This window comes from Stegastes partitus, unplaced genomic scaffold (genome assembly GCF_000690725.1).
Source record: "Stegastes partitus isolate 25-593 unplaced genomic scaffold, Stegastes_partitus-1.0.2 Scaffold170, whole genome shotgun sequence".
Lineage (NCBI taxonomy): Eukaryota > Metazoa > Chordata > Actinopteri > Pomacentridae > Stegastes > Stegastes partitus.
The window spans coordinates 267,632-291,703 of NW_007577901.1; the positions used below are offsets into that span (position 1 = coordinate 267,632).

Sequence of the window (24,072 nt, forward strand, 5' to 3'; positions counted from 1 at the left end):
TAGATTGACTGAATGTGCTTTCTCACAGCGTGGTGACATTGCCTTGTCTTGTTACACTGCAGGCTGTCAGTTGTTCCCAGAATAATTGCTACAGCAGGCGGGAGGCAGCACATGTACGAGTTAACAAGGATGAAAGCTATTTGCTTTTTTCACCAGAACTTTTAATGATTGCCTGGAACAACCTGCTTTACAAAAAGATGAATTTAAAGAAGGCTTCTATTGAGTGATAATTCATTTTTTACCACAGGTTGTATTTCAATGGCTAACACTGTGTTTCTGTTTGTCTCTTCAGCTACAACAGCGGATCGCTTCTACAGGATAGACAGAGCACAGGTAAGAGGGTCTGACCCGACTCGGCTTCAGCTGACCCACTGTCAGCCACACCACCTGTGAGGCGGCTGCACTCAGAATAGAAATTGGTTAGCATGCTTTCCATTATAATGACACTAACCCCAGATAAACTGATGGTAAATGTTGCTCTGTTATATAATGTTTCAGCAGAAAGCACACCTCAAACTCTGGCTTTAGTTGCCTGTTTGGCACCAGAAGTACATGTAAGCTGATTAAATTCTATTTAATACACCTAAGAATTTACAGTCTTTCTTGTGGGCAGCGTATGACTAAAACAACCTGCTTCTCCGATAGAGTTCTGCGTAAAGACGAAACTCTGGTAGCAAATAATCCGTCAATGCTGCCCACATTTCCTGACAAAGATGAGTTTACCAACAGTTTCATCAGCTCAGAGCTTCTCCCGTTGTGATTTCAGCAGTCGGACAAGTAGAGGACACCGTTCAAAGGCATTTCCGTAAATGAATCAAACTCAGATTTTGAACAGTCAGGAGGACATGTCGCTGAAAGTGACCCCTCTTGTCCCTCCTCTGTTTCTTTCCGTGTGGCAAACTTCATGTTACAGGAATGGAAGCAGATGTCTACTGTTCCATTAGCGTCAACACAGTTTGGTTTCCTGCCAGATGCTTAATTATTCCCATTGTCAGCGCAGGGAAGGTGTACTTGGCATAATACTCTGACAAGTGGTTCACTATTGTGCATCTGGCGACTGCGTCTTGTTAATATTCAGTTCTTTTCTGTTTTTCACTGTCAGAGACGAAGCACAGGCTGCGCTGCCACTTAGTCTTTTCCATGTACACCTCCATACCTCTATACCCTTCCCTCGCTTTAATGCGGCTGCAGAAACTTTCTTCAGAGAGCAGGTGCTCTACTTTAAGGCAGCTGTGAGTTCATCAAAAATGTGATCTCTGAGAGCAGCGCTCGCAGTATCGCCCCATTCAGTTACATATGGATCCTGTAATTGAGCGGACAGGCGTTTATTTCTGCACAAAGAATCGTACTTCCATGCAGTATGTAGCCTTGTGTTCTGTGGGTTATTTATCACCTCATTTTCACAGATTATCCCAGAGTCCGTGGTCACGCGTCTTTTATTGCAATCAAGACAAATTCTGTTTACCTAACAGATCTGACAACCATGTTAAAGCTTATTAAGATTTTAGGACATTGTGGGAGATGGCTGAGCTGCTTTACGACAGCTGGATTTTAAAATATTTTAGTGTCACAGGGATTGGTCAGGCATTTTAAGCCACTTTTAGACATGTGATATGTAACACTACTGCTTCATCATTCACTCTTAATGTTCTTTACGTCTTCATTCAGAAGGTGACAGACGGAGCCACAGTACATGTGTGATAGTTCTTATATGAGATTGAACAGAACACAAAGTGATGTATGATAATGGAATGAATCTAAACTAGTAGCAGCTTTTCAAATGGTCAAAACAAATAGCAGCCTAGTTTATTTATGATTTTCTAAACACTGAAAATTCTGTCCATGTGGGATGACAATCAAACTACTTTACCAACAGTAAAATACAAATTTCCCGACTGCTCGACTTGAAGACAGTTGCTATGTAGCAAATAATTTAGCTGCTTCTGTTAGATCCTGATCCATCCGGTCTCCATGTTGGGGATAATTTATAACTACAAGTAATAAATAATGTTCTGGCTGTTGTTCCACATGTGTGAATATATCTAACTTTCTACCTTTGGAGACGCTCATATGGATCCTGCTGCAAGTATTTCATAAACTCAGAGGAAAGACTCCTAAACATCTGGAAGCAACAAATAAACTTCAGCTCCTGTTTAAACTGGAGTAACATTTCTTAGTGAGTCTCCTTAATCTGACTCGTTACAGTCTTCTCTGCTGTATAATTGTATTTTTTATGGACATTTCAGTTTGTAATAAATTGAAAAGTATAGAACAATAAAGTGCCAGAACTGTATCTTTTGTTTTCGGACTAGAAATGTAGAAAAATCCTTCCCTAAATAACTTCCCACCACTCAAAGTACATTTGAACAAAATCTGATGATTTAATATTAGACTGGTTACATTGATATAAATGGCAGTTTGTTTATCTTGCATTATTCTACTGAAGAACCATCCATCAAATCAAGCATAGTATATAAAATGTTTTTGAAATGAATGTAGAACCAAAGATAAATAAGCAGCCAAACTGTGCACAGCTAGTCTTTGCTGCAGCCATTTATTCTGCTAATTGCTGTTGGCTAATTAAGATTTTTTAATTACATGTAATAAGAAACTTAAAACGAATATCCTCTTCTCAGCAGGGTTTTAATAATACCTTCTGGCTGTTTGTTGAAACTTTCAGGAACATCTCAACTACGTATCTGAAATCTCCCAGGAAGAGATCTTCATCCTGGATCCTGAGCTGGTTGTTATGGCAACAGTAGGCACCTCCCCCTCAGCCATGCCCGATCTGGTTAACCCTTTGTCCTCTGGCCTGGTGAACAGCAGGTAGGTCAGTCACTGTCAGCATCAGCACCAGTTTAACTTGACCTGACTAGCTAGTCCTTGAAGGCACCCAAAACTCTCAAACAGCTCAAACACACAGTGACCATTTTTTCACCTTCTGTCTCACTGGCATCAAGGACTGCCGTGACTTTCCAGAGGAAATCTCTTCTGTACACAAATACATAGTCTTCTGGCAAGCACTGATAGTAAATCACAGCGCTTCACAGTCTGCAAAGATTTTGACAGATACCTACAGAAAAATGGGTCAACTGCTGCAATATTGAAACTTCTGGAAGCAAACCTAAAGAAAAGCAACTGAATCATGAAACTTACTTGCAAAGTAAAGGCACCGGCAGTGGGAAACGTTCATCTGCGAGTGTGTCGATAACAAGGCAGGAAGGGAAGAAACGGTGTGAAAAATTTCACTAACTGCAGAGACATTTACATTTAGCAAATGGAGCCACAATAGAACTCTTTGTATTTCCTCCAACGCTAAACTCTCATCGCGTCTCAGTCGAGGTTGAATTTAACAGTAACAGGCAGAACTCTGATCTCTTGTCTGACCCCGACCTTTTCGGCAAAAAAATCCAAGCTTCCTCTTAAGACCGCTCATTGAGAGTCAAGTAGAAGCGAAATTCAAACCTACTTTGTTTGAATTAATTCTAACACAACTTATATAGTGTTCTGCACCGCCAGCCCATTAAGCGATGATTGTACTCCCTTGTGGACGCGCACACGAACAGCCACAGACATCGCCGTTTATTCCACGCATGCATACTGGTGCAATGAAATTTGCATTACATTGACCTTCATGAAGCCCCTACTTACTTATAGAACCAGAATCGATCAGGCTGATGTCAGACTTTCTGCATTTGCGAGTGTCGACTGACCAAATGTGTGATGCAAATTTTGTGATACACAGGCAGTAGTGTGCATGTGCAGAATATGAATATACAACATCTAATAAAGTTCACGCAGCTCTCAATGTGCACATCTACGCGATATTGTAACCAAGACTTACCACTGGCCTCATCCTGAAAACCTCTTCCTGAAACAGTGGCAGCATGTTCATATAAATGGGTCTTACGTGCGATGTACAAGCTTCTGCTGAGGTGTAACAGCTGACATTGCTCCACTAGTTTCTGGTACCTACGCTGTGTGGTTTGCTGTGGTTGTCCTGCAGACAGCGTTTTTCTTTTACCGTCTATGATGTGGAGCTTCAGCGTCGTGGTTATGCAGGCTACTGGCTACCATCCCCCTCCACTGCTGCTGATTAACCTGCTTTACTGACGGATAAAAGACAAGCCGACTGTGACTTTTAGGAGAAGCCTCTGCTGGACCACAAGGCAAAGTACTTACAATGCTCCATCTCGTTCCCAGAACACTGTTTTTGTGACCATCGCAAACTGTGCTTTGACAGTTTGGTGATTTCTTGACCTTGAAATTAGCATGTGGCTCGAGCAGGGGTGGCAGGTTCACCCAGATAAAGCAGCGTGAAATGACTTGTTGATAGTGATAATACGTTTGGCCGTATTTCTTAGATATTTGTATTGCTAGATAAGGAGGATTATTGAAACGTGTTTAGTACCATTAATGAGGAAGGAAATACATTTAGCAGGTTTGTCAAGGATGCACACAGTGTGTTTTTGTGAGTCGTAGCTGCGGAGGCCACTTTTTAATTTAAATTCAATGTTAATATTATCTTCAGTTTAGAATTAAGTACAAAATGAATCAAATAAAGGTGTGTGATGGTTCAAAACTATCAATTACTTCTGTCTTACTTACAATTTAAGCTTTTAAACATCACACAAAAGATAACACACTTGTGCAGGCAGTTGAATTTACTTTAATATGCCATGTAATAATAATAGCAAATAAAATATGTAAATCAGAAGAGCAGGACTTTAAAAGATACCAATACACAAACAGCTACAGGTCTGACCAACAGTGACTTTTATTGTCCAAATGCATTACAGTTGATATGTTTTTTTTGTATATTAAACTACAATGTGATGGTTTATGACATGCGATACATCAGAAATAAAAGCTAAAGGTGTGGTCATGTGTACCTCTCATTCTAAAAGTTAAATCTCGTCCAAATGTTGAGCCTTTTTTAATCACTCTGATTGGCTCAGCTGCTCCACAGTGATGAGAACAGAATTTTGAATTCATTAACCACCACTCAGTCAGATTTATCTTCTTTTTAAGCCTTTTTGCAGTTGCATACTGATCAAAGTACCTGTTTCACCTGAATACGCCCACACAGTGGGGTAGGTTGTCCACTAATCACAGGGTGGGTGGCGCAATTCTGTCCTGCCGACACCGTTTACACATCAGTGTGTCCAAGCAACACACTGAAATCGCTCCCAATGATCTGAGCTCTCCGCATTTTGCGCTTAGTGAGCCTGTGTTTGTGTGTGAATAGATGAATGAGAGGAAATTTGTAAAGGTCTTTGAATAAAAGTCCCACATCCAAAATCAAGTGCATGTCATTTGCTGTGCACACTGGCTTCTTTCTGCATACATTTTTTTTTGCAACCCCGCGTCCTAAAAATTGCGATTATACACTATCAAATGGATATGTGAAATGTGTTGCAAAGGAAATATAATTGCTGCCTGGATTATGTTTCCTGGCAAACGTTTTCCTAATCCAGTACAGTTCAAAGAAATTGTATGGAGGTGGTTGGGCGTATAAAGCGCTTGACTTTCACACGAGAGAATAAGGTTTGCATCCTCATTACATACTTGTGACATAAAACGTAATCTTTCTAAAAACATATTTGCTGTTGCAAATTTATTGTATGTGCACATGCAACAGAAGTAGGTGCATCCCTGTGCAATACTGCTTAAATATCAAAGGATTCAAATCACCTTACAGTAGATGCATTACCTCTAAGTTGAACAGTAGGTATCTGATCTCCTGTAACATTAAAAGCGAACAGTTTAGATTTGCTATATTAAAAATACAGGCCACGAAGTTGAAATTTAGCACAACAAAAGTCAATACTTATATCCTCTTTAATTTTTTAAGACAGACTCAATCCACCTCAGTATGGACGATACCAGAGTTGCACAGATTTGAGTTGTTTTGCTGTTCTTCAGCTGCTCTTTGCTGGAGGGTTTGTGTTGCTGCACCATTATCTTCAAAATGCCCCAAAGGTGTTCTGTTGGATTCAAGTCGGTTCTATTGGATACATATCTGCTCATAGTTTTCACGTTTTGTCTTCTATATGAGCTCTTTGAGTTGTTATTATGCTGGAATATTCCTCGTGTCAAGCTTGTGCAGACTGGTGGTCATCTTGTCAGCCGGTATTTTGGTTTATCCACCGATATTCATGGTGCTTCTAGTCACAGGTAACTTGTATATTCCAACTTTTGGTTTTATTTTATTTGTGATTCGTGGCATTAGAACTTTGTTATAGTCCAAAATAGACTTTTCTGATTTCTCTACTTCTGGTCATGATTGTGCTGTTTCCATGGAGGTGCAGGACTTTATGTTACAGTAAAAAACGAGAGCACCTAGAAACTGCCTGGAGTCTGAAGGGTTAGCAACAAGCAGAGCCTCTATAACAGGGATACAGGTGGGTGTGTTATTGTGTCTCCAGTTAAATGGTGGCATTGAGATTCCACATCAGCGATCGACAGTCTCAGGTCATGTCATGGTTTTTATTGACTGGATGATGAAGGAAAGTTTTGTGACTTCATACGTTTTTGGTTATCTGTAGGGAAAACTCCTCTAATCAGACCTCCAGCAAAGTCTTTGTCTCCCCCGTTACATCTTCACCATCTTCCTCATTAAACATACCGTAAATGTGTGTGTGGTTTTATAGTTACTCTGAAGTTTGCTCCAGAGTAGGGAGACATAAAACAGAGATGCAGGAAAGTGGATGTCAAGTTGCATTATGACATCAATCTATACGGCTGCTATTGTGAGAGGAGCTCGGGTGGCTCTGATTGGCTGAGCAGCCGTGGCAAATCTCAGCGAGGTTTACAGTTTGTGTTGTCAAGTTTATGGAGCCTGTTAGATCACAAAGCCTGCATGACGTGCATCGTTTCGAAGTGTGTTTGTGCACGCGTATAAGTGTGTGCGTAGGTGTATAAATGCATGAATAATATTTTTTTTATCTGCATTTTTTCCAGTTTATTTTCCCTCTTGAGAAACAGTGTTACTATAATATTAGTTCTGGTTGTGTGTGTGTTCTTGGTGTGTGTGTCTATGGATAACACATTTTTTCTGCTTGCCCTTCCTCCATATGAAATCCTTTTAACCATATTTACACAGACACACTCACACAGATTAAATTCTCACCTACAGGAACCTGTTAGAGCAGCTGTCTGATGATGCTCTTTAAGGCAGAATAAGAACGGCTGTACACAGAGAAAAACAGATCAAGACTTTCTTCTTGTTCTCTGTTCACTCATTTTTAGAAAAAAAAATTAAAATTAATGTTATTCTGTATTTTTTTTTTTACTGTCAGGAAGTCCTACAGAAATAACAAAGCCAAGGATGTGTTTGCATCTTCCAGTGTGTGTTCGCCTGAGGCACCCGCTTCCTACTTTAGATGGTAATCTTTACAAACACTTCACAAATGCAGCACCAGTCAAAAGTTTGGGCGCATCTTCTAACTCAAGGGTTTGCTCCACATTATACAAAAAGACATCAAAACTACTAAATCCATTCATTTTCTTTTGCTTATTGGGGGTTTGGTCACAGTGCTAGCAAACAAAGCAGGGTCTTGTTTCCCAGCAATGCTTTCTAGCTCCTTCTGGGGGGATCCAAAGGTGTTCCAAGGCCAGATGAGATATGTGATCCCTCCAGTGAGGTCCTCCCAGTTGGACGTACCTGCAAAACCTACTAAAAAAAAAAAGCCTCAGTTGGTTCCTTTTGACGCAAAGGAGCAGCAACTCTCCGAGCTTCTATCTCTAAGGTTGAGCCAATGGAGGAAACTCTTAAAAAAACATCTTAGAATTTTTTAGTAACTAAAAAAAAAAAAAGCCTTAAACAAAGCAACAAGCATGTTTAGATTTTTATATTCTTTAAAGTGTCCTTCTTTTCACATTCATCATCCTCCAACCAGCTTCACAAGGTCGTCACCTTTCGTCCGAAAGAAGTTCCAACGCATGCAGAGCACTTGTTGGCTGCATTTGCTTCACTTTTCACTCTCAGTTGATTTTGACTGCATCACTCTGCTTCTTGGTCAAATAGAACTTTGAGAGCCTGGAGGTCATTGATCTGTTAAAGAACTGATGATGGTCCCACTAAGCTCAAACCAGATGGGATGGATTGTCTCTGCAGGATGTCATTGTAGCCACGCTGGTTGCCTTAAATTCTGAATAAATCACCAACAATCCTCCTCCATGCCTGAAAGAAGAAACCACACATAGTCTGTGTCACAAAGCCACTGCTGCAAAATCTCACATCTGGACTCATCAGACCAAAGTCCAGGTGTCCGTTGGTCTAATGTACAGTTTCTTGTCCCACACAGTTCTCTCCTCAGTCGTGGTTTCTTTGCAGCATGAAGTCCTGATTCCCACATTCTCCTCCAACAGTTGAGATGCTGCTTGAACTGCGAGAAACATTGATGTGGGCTCTAATCGGAGCTGCTGTTAATTGGTGATTTCTGAGGCTGCTAACTCTGAAGAACTCGTCCTCTGCTGCGGAGGGAAAACTGTATGCGTCTTTGCTGGGATGGTTTTCAAGACAGACAGTTTCATCGGAGCTTTTGATGGTTTCTGTAGCTTCATTTGAAGAAACTTTTGAAGAAACTTTTATCTGATCTTATACGCAGTGGAATAATCCGCAATCTTTACACTATGTGGTGTGTTTGTTCGTCGTAATGAAGGAATGTGTCATCCAGTGCAACAATGTGGCTCAGCGGAGAGTTTTAATAGTCTTAAGATGACAGTGGAGCTTTATGGCATTTGCAGGCCTCATTTACTGTTAGTTTGGCTCTGCAGATTTGTTTTTATTTAAAAAATCTAGACTATTGTCAGCGGTATGCTTGAAATAAGTGTTCCTATAATAACTGAAATACTGAGAAACTCTGGGATTATTTCTTGCAGGTGCATTCAAGGTTCGGTTTAAGCATTTCAAACGGCTCGGCATCTGTGACAGCCGCAGTACACGCTTGTGTGACAGATTTTCTCCTCGTGCTGTAAAAATATTGTGAACTCGTTTTCCTCTGTGGCAGGAAAAACACAGGAGGACCCACGGCGGGAGCCTTCAGAAACCCCATCAGTTAAACAGACTAATCAAACGCTGACTGAATGAATCACTCAAAAAAACAGGCTTGAAAACACAACGCAAGCTCTGCAATATTAAGGCTGAAAAACGAAGCGGAGATATATACGCAGCAAAAGTTCCAACCAGCCAGGAGTCGAACAGGAAGTGGAGCTGTTGTGATCTGAACCCTAAACACTCAGACCTCCCCTGATAGCTGTTATGTTTAAATAGCCATAAATTCAATTAATTATAATAGAAAACAAGGCATCACTGCACACTTTTATTAGAAAGCAACAGCTATAAGACTCTTAACTGTGCAGATTTTTACGAAAATAAAAAGAAATGTAGGCAAATTAAACCTGTAGATTTTTACTGTTTCTTCATGATATTATAGTTTAATGAGTGGTTTTATTCTCAGTGGACCCCTTTCTTGATAAAACAACAGTAAATAATTCATTAATGTTGTGATACTATTATCCAGCATCACTGGGCATGCTGTGTAATAGACTAATGTAAGTAACAAACAAAGGCTTCATGTTTATATCTGTTAGTTACATTTTAAACCTACAGTTTTACACATAAAAATGCATTGAATTTTTAAAAGTTTTTGGTTTTCTTCTACTCTGAGCCATAAATCTCCACTTCAGCATCAAATTCTACAAACCAAACGTTCCTTTTTTTCTATACGTATTCTAGGTTTCCTTTTAAAGAACATTTGTTCATATATCATTCACAGCCTGATTTATGAACACTTTATTCCTAAAAACACGTCGAAAATGTATTTTTCCCCCCTAGCTCTTGGCAATATTTTCTGATTTATGGAGCAATAAAAAGAGACAAACCTCAGGCTGTAGTACGTCAACAAAATAAAAGAAGAATTTTGAACACGACTTTATCCAAAGTTCAGATTTCAGTTCTGGAAATGAATGAAAATGTACACAATTTTAATGAGATCATTGCATATATTAACATACATTTTCAGAAAACTTGTAATACAAAAAATAGCTGCTTTAATGTAAGTAATCAGCTGGGGAAGTTTCATAGTGATACTCAACTTTTTAAATTCTTCACCTTCAGTATTTTGCCATAAATGTGTGTTGTCACTACAGTCACTCAAGATAACAGAAATTAAAAAAAAAAGAAGTCTAATTTGAAATGTCCTCATTTGGGAGTACTAAAAAAATGGGAAAACTTCTCATTAAAAAAAAATATATATATATATATATATATGATTTTATATATATATATATTGCATAAATGACAAGACGATCAGCAAAAACTGCACATTGCAGCGCCTCCTATGAAGACACAGATAAAACAGCAGCTGGATGACTGTAAAAATTAGTGTTTTTAATAAACAGGCTCATGTTTTTCCAGTGGTGCCAGCGATATTGTGCGCATAAACATGAGAGATGTGATTACTTCAGTTAATAAAAGCAGTAAACTATGTCATGTTGTTCCTCCGACATGTTAATGCGACAGCCTCTCTTATTTCCTGATCGCATAATGTATGTGATGTGTTCGCCCATCAGCACCAGTGCTCTTCAGCACCATTACAGTAATGAATGGTGGTTATTAGTCCAAACACGAGTGGATCCACTGCACTGATAGAATCGCTAAAGTTAATTGACCCTCACTAACAGCTGTAAGTGCAGACGGGTTGTTTGGTTTGGAGCGTGTAACTGGATTTACTTTTGAATTATCTGATGTGTCTCAGCCGTCAACACTTTGACTTATCAAAACATCAACACAACAGTGTGGGGAAATACTTTTTTTTTTTTTTTTAAACGCTCGCAGGATCACAGATTTCTCCCGGCATCTGAGGTGCTGATACAAAATGTGAACATATAAAGATTAGCATGCAGAATAGAAAGAGGGAATAAATTAAGTAACAGGTACAATGTGAGTATAGGCAGAGCAACACAACCTGCTGATCCTGACAACACTTCCCTTTGGCTATGTGTGTGTGTGTGTGCGTGTGTGTGTGTGTCTGTGTGTGTGCACGCACGTGTGTGTGTTGGCGGGCTGATTTGCAATGCTGAGTGCACTGAGTGGGAGGATGAGGAGGAGAGATGAGACCGAGAGGCAGGGGCAGAGTGAGGGAGAGATGGGTTTGGGAGGAAGATAGAGTCAGAAAAACAGTGGATGGAGCGAGGAACGTAATGCATGTCAGAGCACTCGAGAGTCACACCAATCTACTGTACTTAGACGCACACACTCGCACAATCGCACAAACAGTGTAGCAGTTTGCCCACGCAGGGCCAGAGGTGAGCGTTATTCCTCCCACTATAATTACTTCCCTCTCTTCTGTTTCTCTCCGTCCCTCTGTCTCTCTGACAAACACACTGAAAGACACCTACACACAAAACAGTTTGTTTTTTTTAAGCTGATTTCTGACCCGATCGCTTCGCATATACTGTCAGTTTACACTGTCGGCATCCAGTGAGAGTCTTTTGAGGGCGGACGCAATCAGGGTCTCACATGTCCGGGAACGTCTGAAAAATTAATGAGGTGTATTTCAGGAGAAAAAGAAAAAAGAACAATGTTAAAAGTGTACATCAGAAACGACTTCCCAGTGCATGAACACATGGATAACCAGACTGAACAACATTAATCACATTCCAGATGCTTGACTTTGCACAGGAGAGCTGTGTTTATCACGGTGCCACTGCGGTTTAGTGAGTACTTATACCTAAATGACACAAAAAGGTCACATATACAAGTTTTATGTGGGTGTGGATTAAAAAAAAAAATCCTACAGCAAGAATTATGGAAAGGTGGACATTTAGATTTCCATGGCAACAGGCCCATGTGATACAGTCAAGAGCTCCTGAACAAGAGAGTAAGTGGACCTTGAAGGATCGACTTGAGAAAATAGATCATTTGTTGATCCGATTGATGGTTGACACAGGAAGCTTGGTCGAAGGTTTGGACTCATAGCTCAGTGTCATATTTACGCTGCTGATAGCATCATCACAACTTTAGATGGACGCATCTCACTTGAACAGGTGGTTTCATGCTTCACTGTGTTAAAGTAAGCTCCAAATTAACAGAACCAAAGCCTCTAAATGCACAAATATAAATACAGCATGTAAGATAAACAAAAAGCACCCAGTAGTCAGACGCCTATCATGTCATTTAATAATGAAGGTTATCTGTCAGCAGCTGCAGCGTTTTTCCCGTCGTACTTAAAGCAGGACTTTAACATAGAAATCAACGTGTGTTACATTCAAGCCAAATGGGTTCACACAATGCTGTTATGTGCTCGTAGAAAAAAAACTCTGTAGACCCAGCCATCGACCCTGACCTCCTCCCTTAGAGGTTTTACAGCTCTAACAACCTTAACCTACATCTGCTTCTAGAGGATAGCCATTACTCTGTTTCCTGTCAGGTGAATGTGAGCATATGTTGTTGGAAAGATGTTCATATATGTACTCAGAAAAATCCGTCAGGAGATGATTTCGAGCCCTGAGTTAAAGAACATACTGACCTTATGAACCCTGCTCAGAGACCAGATGGTATCTCATCATTGTTGCTCTGCTCTGCTAAACAACACACGGCGTCTGCAGCTTATTTTCTTGGTGGTGGAGTTCTGGGACTTTGTGACAGACTCCCTCGGCTGCTACCAGTTTCTTATGTTTTGAAAATTCACAGAATTGTACTTCTTCTTGCCTCGCCCTAAGCCTGTCCTACTTTAACATCCTTCAGAATGCTTTGCTTGTCCTTCTTCTTTTCTCTGCTTTATCTCACTCATGCTCATTATCTCAGCGTTCAACTCTTTAACTGTATCTATTGCAAGGACCCGAAAGTACCACAAAAGTGAATACAAGGAGGTTGAAAAAAAAAATGTAGTGGCTCATCCCTTTGACATTTGAAGACAGACAATAAAAAGGTTTTGAAACACAAATCTTGCTGAGCTATTGTCATCAAGGATAAAGCCATGAATGCCTCAGCAAGTGAATTATGTGAGAATCTTTTTAGAGCATGAATCCTGATTCGCTGCATATTCCTTTGAAGAAACTAGTATTTATGGTAAAGTTTAGAAGATTTATCGAAAACACATTCATTTGGGGAAGCTATTTCACTCAGAGAAAAACGGTGAGATCTCAGGAAAGTCAGTACATCACATTTTTCATACCTGGTACAGAACACCTCCACAGCATGTGTTCCTGATGCTGAAGACCTCTGACTCTTTCCCTCAGAACAGGAAACATCAAGTCCTCGCTGCAGGCTCTCTGGCTGACCTGGAGTTTGTTCAATGACTTTGTTTTCTTCTCTGTTCGGCTGTAGTTCTTCCCAGAGGCAGCGAGTCAACAGTGACAGCTCTGCAGCTGAAGCTTTAACACACAGCACAACACCTGCGGCCAGCAAACTCACCCGGTTAGTATATTATTATACACAGACTTTGTAAGGTGGGTGGCATGTTGTGTGCAAGAAGTTGATTGTGTCAATACAAAAGGCAATGTGGCTGAAAATGTGCATTAATCACATACAAGGGCTGTGGTGGTGTTCAAAGGATGTGTGTCTGTTGGTACTCTGGTTAAACAAGCACCTGTTAAGAGTTATATAAAAGCACAATCTTCCAATTTTGGAAAACTGGCCATTGTTACAAATATGAGATATTGGACTATTTAGATTCTTCGAGAAGAAAGAACATAAGATAGCTTGGGCACCGTCACTAGCATTGACAACCTTGTTTGAAAGTAATCAGTCTATTTAATAGCTGTTAGTCGGAGCCTCCTCCACCTTCTTATAGATTCAGTAGGTTGTTATCACCTCACCAACAAAGAGCAGCAAAAGTCCAAAAACCAGACTTGTATTCCCAGCCACCACATTTTCTTTGAGTTGCTGTCTATCTAAGGTGCATTTTCAGTCTGTGTTTGGTTGAGTTCATACACCAACTCTCAAGCATTTACTCTATTTAATTCTAAATGGAACCATAATTTACTAAATGGGAAACATCCTGCGTCCGAGAAGTCTTGGAAATAGTGATTGAGATGATGAACTGTTCGGGAAAATGTTTACTGAGATAGCCAATCAAGTGAGAAGCTGGTTTATTTTTTCATATGCAATCAGACTTCTTTTTGACACCCGAGGAGTCGCCCCCTGCTGGCTGTTAGAGGTATTAAGGTACTTCTGCATTGGTTTCACTTCGTCCATCTTTTATATACAGTCTTTTGTGAACAAATAAACACATTTTCGTCAAAAAAACTGAAAAAGAAACTAAATCAAGTGACTTCAGGTGGCGAAATGATCACACACCAAATTGATGGCAGCTTGTTTCTTACTGCAGGTAACTAACTACAGGTACTGCAGGAGAGGCCAGTTCAGCCACAGAGTTACAGGCTGACGCAGCCTTTAAAATAGAAATAATAATCTGTTTTATTTCTTTCTCATCACAGAACTAATACCGTGGGTTAGGGTTATAGTTAGGGTTATGCATAATAAACCCACTTTAAACTTGAATTGACAGATATCGCTACCGTATGGCTTTACCAGCATGAAATTGAGTTCAACTTTCAAAAATGATGCTACTGTTGTGTTAAAATAATGGCGAGTCACTTTCTCTTCTTTTTCTATTTTATATGTGGTATAATAGAATTTTTTTTCCTGTGTTTCTTGCTTTTCACTACATGGTTACTGGTTTGTGTTTTACAGGGCGGGTTGCATCCATCGTTCCAACACTGCTGCTGCTGATTTTAACCTAAGACACAAGTAGGTACCCTTATAAGCATATTGGTACTGTTATTCTATTGGCAACTTTGTCACAGCTGGTTGTTTTCTCTCCACTAACCTGTAGCACTGCTTAAAGGTCCACTGTGTAGGCTTTAGGGGGATCAATTAGCTGAAATGGAATATAAAGCTCTTAATTATATTTTCATCAGTGTATCATCACCTAACAATAAGAATGGCTGAGTTTTCCTCACCTTCGAATTGTACATTTACAGTTAGGAAAGTGTCTGGCCGCTGTGTTCGACACATCTTACACTGACACGGTGCTACAGTCCGATCTGTACACTGGAAAAAATGCCCTTCTCAAAACAAGAAAAAAAAACTTACATCAAGGTACTTTTACCTTGAAGTAAGTGAAAAAATCTGCCAATAGAGCAAGTGAAAATTTGCTTGGTAAGATTTCTTAAAATAAGACGTGATATTTAGAATATTGAGATCTTGAAATTAGCAGGTACAACTTATTTTAAGCTATATTTTACCAGTATTTTCAAGATTGGTGTCTTGGAATAAGCCACAAATGCTAAAAAAAAAAAATAGTATTTTTTTCACTCAAAACTAGATTTTTGCTTTAATAACTTTCATCTCAACTTCTCCATTTGAGATATATTCAGCTTATTTTGAGTTATGTTATGTGGCACTTCTCTAGATTTAAGACTGTCTTGTACTTGAAACAAGATTACAAGGATTAATTTAAGCAATTTGAGATGTAATGCCTTTTTACACTGAGCTGGAAATCCTTATATTTAGTCCTGTTATGACAGCATTTAGAGGTGTTGTGTTTTAGGATAAGCCAGCTATACCTAAAAGTAGGTGTTTTTAACTCAAAAGTAGATATTTGCTTTTTTACCGTTCATGTTGAGTACAAAATTTAAGATGCATTATTATTGTCATTATTATTGCTCTCTCAACTCTCCTCCTAATAGAGCAACATCTGAAAGACTTCAAACTACTTTTTCCAGATATGAATATCATACCTAATCAGCATTACCTTTTGCATCTCCCCTCACAGATCCACGCACTTGGCCCCACGGTGAGGCATATGTGCATGCGCTTTGAGTCCGAGCATTGTTTTTTCAAGCAGTGGGCTTTGAAAAGTAGTTTTAAGAACATTTGTAAATCTCTTGTTAAGCACAACCAACTATATGAATGTAGTCTAAATGTGCATGAGAAACATCCACTATTTTCGAGTGAACTGGAAATGGGCCCTGTGTCTGAGGGGAAGATGAAGGACTTTTTTGGAGCTGAGGAAGTGGATTATATTGTCTCTGTATCGTGGATTATGCAACATGGAAATAAGTACAAAAGTTGAAAGACTATCTATAATGTCATCAATAATGTTCCAGAGTTTGGACTTGTGAAAAATATCTATGTTGTAAGTGGGTCAGTGTATTGTTCTGAATGCCAACCCCTTTCCACAATAGAATGGAATGAGCATTATTTAGCTCATGAGGTGGAAGTTCCTCATCTTGCTCAAGCCAATGTTTTTGTAGATGCTGGAAAGCTTGTTGATCATACAGCATACTACTATTTAACCTTTAAAAATGGCATCCCAATTAAGTATGAGCTCACTGACATCATTGCACGTAACTCCTTCAATACAAACCAGTAAATACTGCTCATTTGAAACCTTTTGTAAGTCTTCATTTCACTGTTTAATTGTGTGCATGTGGTTTGAGGATGTACATTTTTATCTGATCTAAAAGAAATGGTGTCTTCAAACTGTAACTCAACCCTCAAAAAATAAACTTGTCCTCCTTTTATCAGCATAGCTCTTTCTCACTTGAATTAAGTAAAGTTTATTATCTATCTTATACAAATAACACCTCAGCTTTACAAATATATGAAATGTCAAATTAGCCTTGTTTCTTCTAAAATACAACTCAAAACAAGATAATTTCAAGATTGTTTGACATAACCAGATATTTAAGATGCATTGTCTTAAAACAAGTCCCTCTATCTTGCTGAAATGTTACTTGTTAGGTGAATTTATCTCAAATCAAGTGGGATGAGACATTTTGACTAAAAACAAGATTAATAAACTTGGTAAGATTTTGAGTTTTTGCAGTGTACCTGTAATATCCTGTAAAAAAAAAAAGCAAAGTCATGGCCTTTCAGAAATATCCACGGTAGCCTCATGACTTTTCCGCGTTTGACATGAAGCTAAATGAGGCCGTCTGTGTAGCAGAGTACCTATTGTGATATGAACAGAATTGTGTGCGAGTCCGCTGTCGGCTGTCGGGGTTCATTTCCTTCATGCAGGAGCCTTGAACTGGCCTGAAGCTATGACATGCAAAAACCAACAGGTGATAAGAGAGTCCAAGGGGTGAGAATACTGTCACAAGCAGTGCGATGTGGTTTGATGCTGTCTGTTGTTGGCGGTTTGTGTGTTCTGCTTGAGTTTTCATTTAGTAATGAGACGTACACAAAGTGATATTGTCAGTTTAAGTCAAGGCTTTGTGACATCGCTCTGCTCATTAAAACATACCAGTACTCATTAAAGCACAACAGTGCTCTGCTCATTAAAACACTTCTGCACCGACAAATGAGTACAAGTAGTTTTCTTTCTGTACCCTAAACAGGTCAGTCTGTTTGTCTGCGTGTGTGCGACTACTTGCTTTACTCTTTCTCTTAGGACTAACTGTCTGTTTACACAGTCCTACTGTGGGTGATCACCTCTTTTTAGGGACACAAGCAAAAGTTAAGGTGAAGAAGAGTATAAAGGGGACCTAAATACACGACTGTGTCTTCATTAGAGTCAAACTGGACAAAGACATTCACCCTAAACTAGGTGTACAGTTACGAATGGATGATTGCTGAACAGGAATTTCAAACCTATGGGATGATCAATCCAAGGACACATCCCCAACACCATGTCAGAAACAACACAACACAGATCTCTCTTTAAGTAATAGAGGTAACGTACAAATAACCTCAGAACAAACATCTGTCAGAGGTGACAAACCAGAGGAAACATGACAAATCAAGCAATTCCTTTATGTCAGACGGCGAGCATCATGTCAGAGATGAAACAAGCCTGTGTTAAAGTTACACAAGTACAGCTATAAATATCTGTCAAGTTTGACAACTTAGAGGAAACATGACAAATTCAGCTCTTCATTAATGCCAAAGGGCTCCACGGTTTCTGATGTCAGCACCTCTGGGAGAGCTTTAATGATGCTGCAGAGCCGTGGTTAGTCTGTACATAATGTCAGGCAAAGCATAAATCATGTTTTTTGTACATATTGCAGTCTTATGTGCTGGAGATGAGAAGCACCAGATTCATTGCTTTTTGATGGAAGACGTGTGGGGAACCCTGCTTCTTTCAAAGTTTAGGAACATGTGAGGCAGTGATTCTCAAACTCTTTCTGGTGCGCCCCACTTCACAATTTTTATCAGCCATTAACAGCCATAGAAAGAGCAAGTAACCAAGTAAGTCAGTGTAATGTCCCATGAAGTGATGGAGACACAACAGTGGCCTTTGTGCTTGGGTGTGTCTCAGTGTCCTCTGTCTCTTCATGTGATCCTGGGTGGACTCTATGATGTTGAGGTTTGTTCTTGGTGCTGAAGGTAGTTCTTTATTACTTGCTGTATGAGTTTGAGCTGGCGGTCATGCTGCAAAAATAAATTGGCGACCAATCGGTCCTCCTGATAGTACGGTGTCATGGATGTGAATCTGTCCGCTGTAGTTCTCTGCACTAAGAAAACCACTCATCCCAAAGACATTTCCAACTTTACTCACAGAAATCCAACCTCAAACGTGCACGTAACCTCCACCGTGTTTCACTTTTGCCTTCTGCTAGAGCCAAACATTTCAAATTTTACATTGTTCAGCATCCAAGTTCTTGTTTTTTTTTCTGCATGCAAGCCACTTGCTGAACTCTCGTTCCATATCAAAGAAATTATTTTTCTTGGCTTCTTTTGTGAGACTGACGGCCTCGACAACTGAGTTGAAGCATCTCAAAAACGGCAGGGCTCGTGGGGAGCTTCCGGTCGCAAGTGATGACATTGCCAAGTGGCAACAGGGGGTTGGGGGGGATGTGCAACTCTGAGTCACGTCTGCTCCAACCACAACTTCCAGAACTTACAGGATCTGCTGATAATGTCTTATTGCCAGATACCACAGGGCTCCTTCAGAGGTCTTGTAGAGTTCATGCCTCTGTGGATCGGAGCTGGTTTGGCAGCATGCAAAGCACCGATGGCATACTGGGCAGGAGTGGTCATAATTTTTGTGGGTTATCAGTATAATTTTAAGAAAATACAACTCAAACAGCCAGAGTACAAAAGGGGGCTGAAGTACACTGTTTAGAGACTGTCAGAAGTCTTTTACGGGGTGAAGACACGGTAGCGTTGAAACATTTTTGCACAATGTAAAACTATTATTTGCTGTCCTCGAGCTGAGAAGCAGCTGTTTTAAGTTTGCAGAGGCCTATTTTTTTACAAAAGTACTTAAAAAGATGACTTTCTTTAGTAAGTATAAAACTGATCCTTGAACTCATCCATCTACTGATGTGTGTGTATAGTGTCAAACATCCACAGGGTGTGTTTTGGTCACTCATTGAAAAGCCAATGTACCATATAGCACACAGAATACAAGAGTAAGTGTGTGCACATGAATGATTGTGCATAATTGTGTGTTTGACAGGTAGAATTATGGCTCAACAGACTCAATAAGTGCTTAAACAGCCTTTCTGTGTTTTTGTCTGCAGACAGGAAAAGAGCCAAAAGACGAGTGAAACAGAGAAAGAGAAAGAAAAAGGTAACACACACACACACACACACACACACAGACACACATATATGTCTACATAAATGTACACATACGTACATTCATAAACGTTGCTGCGTCCTATATGTAGCCTGCAGAAGCTGTTTGGTGCAGCTTAATTTATTCATTTAAGTTTCACATTCCTGAACTTGTACCTGACATGTGCATGTGTGTGTGTCTGCTTAAGAAAGAGAAGCGAGGCATCTCCTGTGTCTCCAGACAGGCTCTTTTCTTCTCTGACACATATTTTCTCAACCTCTGTCACTTTGCATGCTGAGAGTTGAGTGTGTGGGAGCCCCAGCTTTCTTTTCTGTCAGCTTCACTGTGGTTTTATTCTCTTTGGGAACTTGCGTGTTTTCACTTCACGTTTTGGATTCTGTTGTGTTTCTTTGGTGGCGGTGAGTTTGCCAGTGGGTTCGTGTTTGATTCGGGTCTGTGGTGTTTTGCGTTCTGAGCTCAATGCAACCCAGTTCTTGCTGTCAGTGATTAAAGTCACTGTGGAAATTAGTACCATTCTGCCACAACAGCAACTCATACAGTAGTGCTGTTATTTCTGAAAGAGACATGCTGAGCGTCAGCTGCCTCGGAGGAAAACATTCTTACAATTTGGGTTTTGTTTGAACAGCTTCATCCATCATAGTCATCAAATTAGTTGCTGAGAGGTAGAACACTGTGGTGTCACTAAAAACAATCCTGACTGGGCCAGAAACACCAGACGCCAGACAGGTCTATTATTTTCCTTTAAGCCTGATAGAGGACACTATTTTCGTGGTAGCGGAATGACCACCGCAAGCAGCTCTCAGGTATTTTTCCTTGACATTGGCTTTGCCCGACTGTGTGGCAATTTGGTGCCCAGCACAGACTGAAAGGATAAGGAGGGACATTTATTCAAATGAGCCAGCACAGAGCCAGTTGTTGGCATTTTAGAGGGAAAATCTGTCATAGATGTTGCATTAAAAATCTCCGAAGCGACATCAATCTGATGCCAATCTGAAGATTTTGTAATCAAGCGGAAACACAATACTTTGCAGCTACACACACAATAATGCTTAAAAAGGAAGTAAACAGATTTAATTAAACCTTCATCTGTTGGAAGAAAATGAACTTTTAATGTGGTTAAAGTCGATAGCGCTGACCATTAATAAATATGACTGATTCTTGCAGCGTCTTTCCTCCACAGCTGCTTTTTACTGTGTGCAAAGCTTTAGCTTCAGTTCATTAAATCCCTGCAGCCATCTGAAGGCAGCAGAATGCATATGTTCATAAATCTGCAGCCTCCAATTGAGAATTGCTACGCCAGAGTGCAGTGCCATTACATTCAGCTGTCCACTGTACTTATTAAGTACACAACGCCGGGGCGTCTACATAATAACCAGACCTCTGCTCACATCAGACTGGCTGGGTTTTCTTCCAATGCGTCACAACCTTATTTTTTTTTTTAAATCTGAAAAAGGATCAGTGTTTCATGTTTCATTCTTAAAATGCATCACAAAGCAAATGCTGTTTTGTCACATTTTAAGAAATGATGTAACCATTTGCAATGTGAAGTAGGCTGGAGTTGTGACTGAAATAGCATCAGATTGATACGATCACATTAACTGCTTCACCAGACGTGAATGTGATTTCCTGAAGAAGCTTAATTTGTCGAGCTGAGACCAGGGCCGAGGGTGTATTTCTTAATCACCACGCTTTGTGCTGCTGCACCTACGTGAACCAGAATAGCAGGTGGAGATGCCCACACAGTCTGTGCACCCGGAGACTTTGCACTTGTCAACTTGCACGATTAAATAGTGCCCAGTGTTGGCTTTTCAAAGTTACCATATTTAGTCTGGGCTGGATGAATCCTCTGGAGGGCTGATGGGGCTGTGGGTCACTCACACTCACAACCCCCAATTCTGTGCATTGTGGTTGTATTAGTTAGTTAGTAATTGCTGCTTACACGCTGCATGGTGTGTGCAAGCACAAAATAAACAGGCCTTAAAACCAGATTTTAACTCAGGGATGCCTCACATTGCATTATTACCAAATCTTGAGGGGATTTAGTATTAGGAAATAATCCAAGTGTCCCCTTAAGTCTCCTTTTATTTCAGTTTATATTGTCCTTTAGTGGTGCATACACTATTATCCAGCAGATTATGAATCGAAGTAGTGCAAACTAATTGCAACACTGTGAATGTGGAGCCTTGAGGGCGATCGGCTGCTCAGGCCCATTTGTAATTCAGCCTTGTATGTAATTCAGCTCATCCTTGAGAAAAGAATGTAACACAGTGGAAATGGATGCGTCAACCTCCATATTGGCTGCATCAAATGAACATTTCATTCTGCATTTAAGATACAATAAAAGAATCAACATGTTGATCCATTTAGTCTTTCAATCCTTTTGCATTTCGCTTGCAAGTGTAAGAGATTTGCTGTGTTTCCTGTGGCTCCATGAAGAGTGTTCTGTCAACACAGACTGCGCTGAAGCAAACATTAAACCAGGATTAAAGGGCAAGGCTCAGTTTTTCAAGTCTATCGCCGCGTAATATTCACAAACCATAGATATATTGTAAAAGATGTGGTTGCTGTAATCATTTCTCGTCTCTGCTCTGGCTGTGAAGACTCTCTCGGAGCAATTATACTGGAAGATATGGAGGGAAAAAAATGCCCACACTCCTTGTTTCGGGTAAAAATGACTTCTAAAGTTCAAATGAAGGTAACATGAAACTTAAGTAGACGGTGTTTGCTATTTGAGTGGAGTGTTTTGTCCTGGAAGTAGACTCACTGGGGTGTATCTGTGCACCACACAGCAGGAAACACTGTGGGCTCGTGGATTCATGTGGATTTCATTTCCATTACTGGTATCATGTATTTCTTTTAACTTAATTTTAAAATGTTCTGCTTTGGCTCTGATGCAGCCACCTCTTTGGTCTGATTACTGACACATCACAGGTAGTAGCCTATCAGCACTGAAGGATAAACGCTGATAAGTTCCCTTTTAATTAAAAATGTGTAAAACATCATCCTCTGTGGCCTGTTTAAGATGCCGACCAGCCCAGCTGATCAAGATGTCAAGAGGTAAAGATCTTTGATAAAGGGTTCACTGTTGGGGCACAGATGGCAGGAGCTACAGTCACCAAGACGGCTCAAGGAAGGAGTGACTAAATCTGCATTTAGATTTATGGCAACGATATCAGCAGATAGGTTCGGAAATTCTGTTTGACATTTGATGACTGTCAGCAAAAACACATTTACATACAGCGGGGTATTATAGTAGAGTTTACAGCACATAAACCCCTCAGTACAAAGAGAGCTGCACATTTAAGAGTTTGGTGATGCAGAAACCATCCTTCAACATATTCTCAACAAGCACAGCAGCGCTCGATGCCTACAGTGATGCTGATACTCTGTGGAGGGCATTTTGCTGGCGTGGTTTAAACCCACTTGTCATTGTAGAAGAAAAGTTCACTGCAAATCAATCCATAGTCTTTTAGAGTTATCCTGTGATGAAACATTTTTCCCTTGATTGGATTGAAAATGCCTCCATTCATAGGGCACGCAGGGTCACTGGATGGTTTAATGAGTATGAAAATGATGTGATTCATGTGCTGTGGCCTTCGACACCGTCGTCAAAACACTGAATATCTTTTGGGAGAATGGTGCTCATTTCTCCTGTAAAGCTCCAGAGACTTGGACAATCAGTGTCACGGAACATTAGGCCACTTTCCACCGCAGGTATCATTACTTTCGGCCTCTCTGTTTCCATTGTGGTGTAGGATGTGACAGCTTTGACCATGACGTTGAGTCCAAGTCCACCAAACCAACAAAAAATAGAAATTCCTGGATATAGCTCCACTTCTACAATCACGCAGGAATCTGTTATGTTTGCCTATCTGGAGAATTTACATGGTGATGTTAGAGAGGTGGATCGGTGGTTAGCACCATTGGCTCGCAGCTAGAAGGTCACCGGTTTGTGTCCTGGCGAGGACACCTGGATGTTTCTGCGTGGAGTTTGCATGTTCTCCCCGTGCAGCGTGGGTTCTCTCCGGGTTCTCCGGCTTCCTGCCACACAGTCCAAAAACATGTTGAGGTTATTTGGTGATTCTAAATTGTCTGTAGGTGTGAATGTGAGTGTGCTTGGTTAGCAGTCTCGAAGTGTAGCCCTGTGATAGACTGGTGACCTGTCCAGGGTGTCCCCTGCCTTCGCCCTAAGTTGGCTGGGATAGGCTCCAGCCCCCCGCGACCCTAGTGAGGATTAAGCGATGTATAGATAATGGATGGATGGAACTCCACTTCTATGATCACGCAGGAATCTGTTATGTTTACATGTCTGGAGAATTTACATGGTGATGTTAGAGAGCAGGGCTGCAAGGTGGATCGGTGGTTAGCACCATTGGCTAGTAGCTAGAAGGTCACCGGTTTGCGTCCTGATGAGGACACCTGGATGTTTCGACATGGAGTTTGTATGTTCTCTCTGGGTTCTCCGGCTTCCTCCCACAGTCCAAAAACATGTTGAGGTTAATTGGTGATTCTAAATTGTCCGTAGGTG

General features: G+C 40.4%; 1 protein-coding gene across 1 annotated transcript in view; it reads left to right on the forward strand.

Moving 5' to 3' along the window:
* LOC103355874 (diacylglycerol kinase zeta-like) overlaps positions 1 to 24,072 on the forward strand; it is a 95,784-nt gene that overhangs the window by 59,323 nt on the left and 12,389 nt on the right. The window contains exons 26-31 of the mRNA XM_008279813.1: positions 293 to 333; positions 2,681 to 2,826; positions 6,549 to 6,629; positions 13,337 to 13,426; positions 14,705 to 14,761; positions 19,486 to 19,530. Of these exons, the coding sequence (XP_008278035.1) occupies positions 293 to 333; positions 2,681 to 2,826; positions 6,549 to 6,629; positions 13,337 to 13,426; positions 14,705 to 14,761; positions 19,486 to 19,530 (460 nt within the window). The remainder of the gene's footprint in view (positions 1 to 292; positions 334 to 2,680; positions 2,827 to 6,548; positions 6,630 to 13,336; positions 13,427 to 14,704; positions 14,762 to 19,485; positions 19,531 to 24,072) is intronic.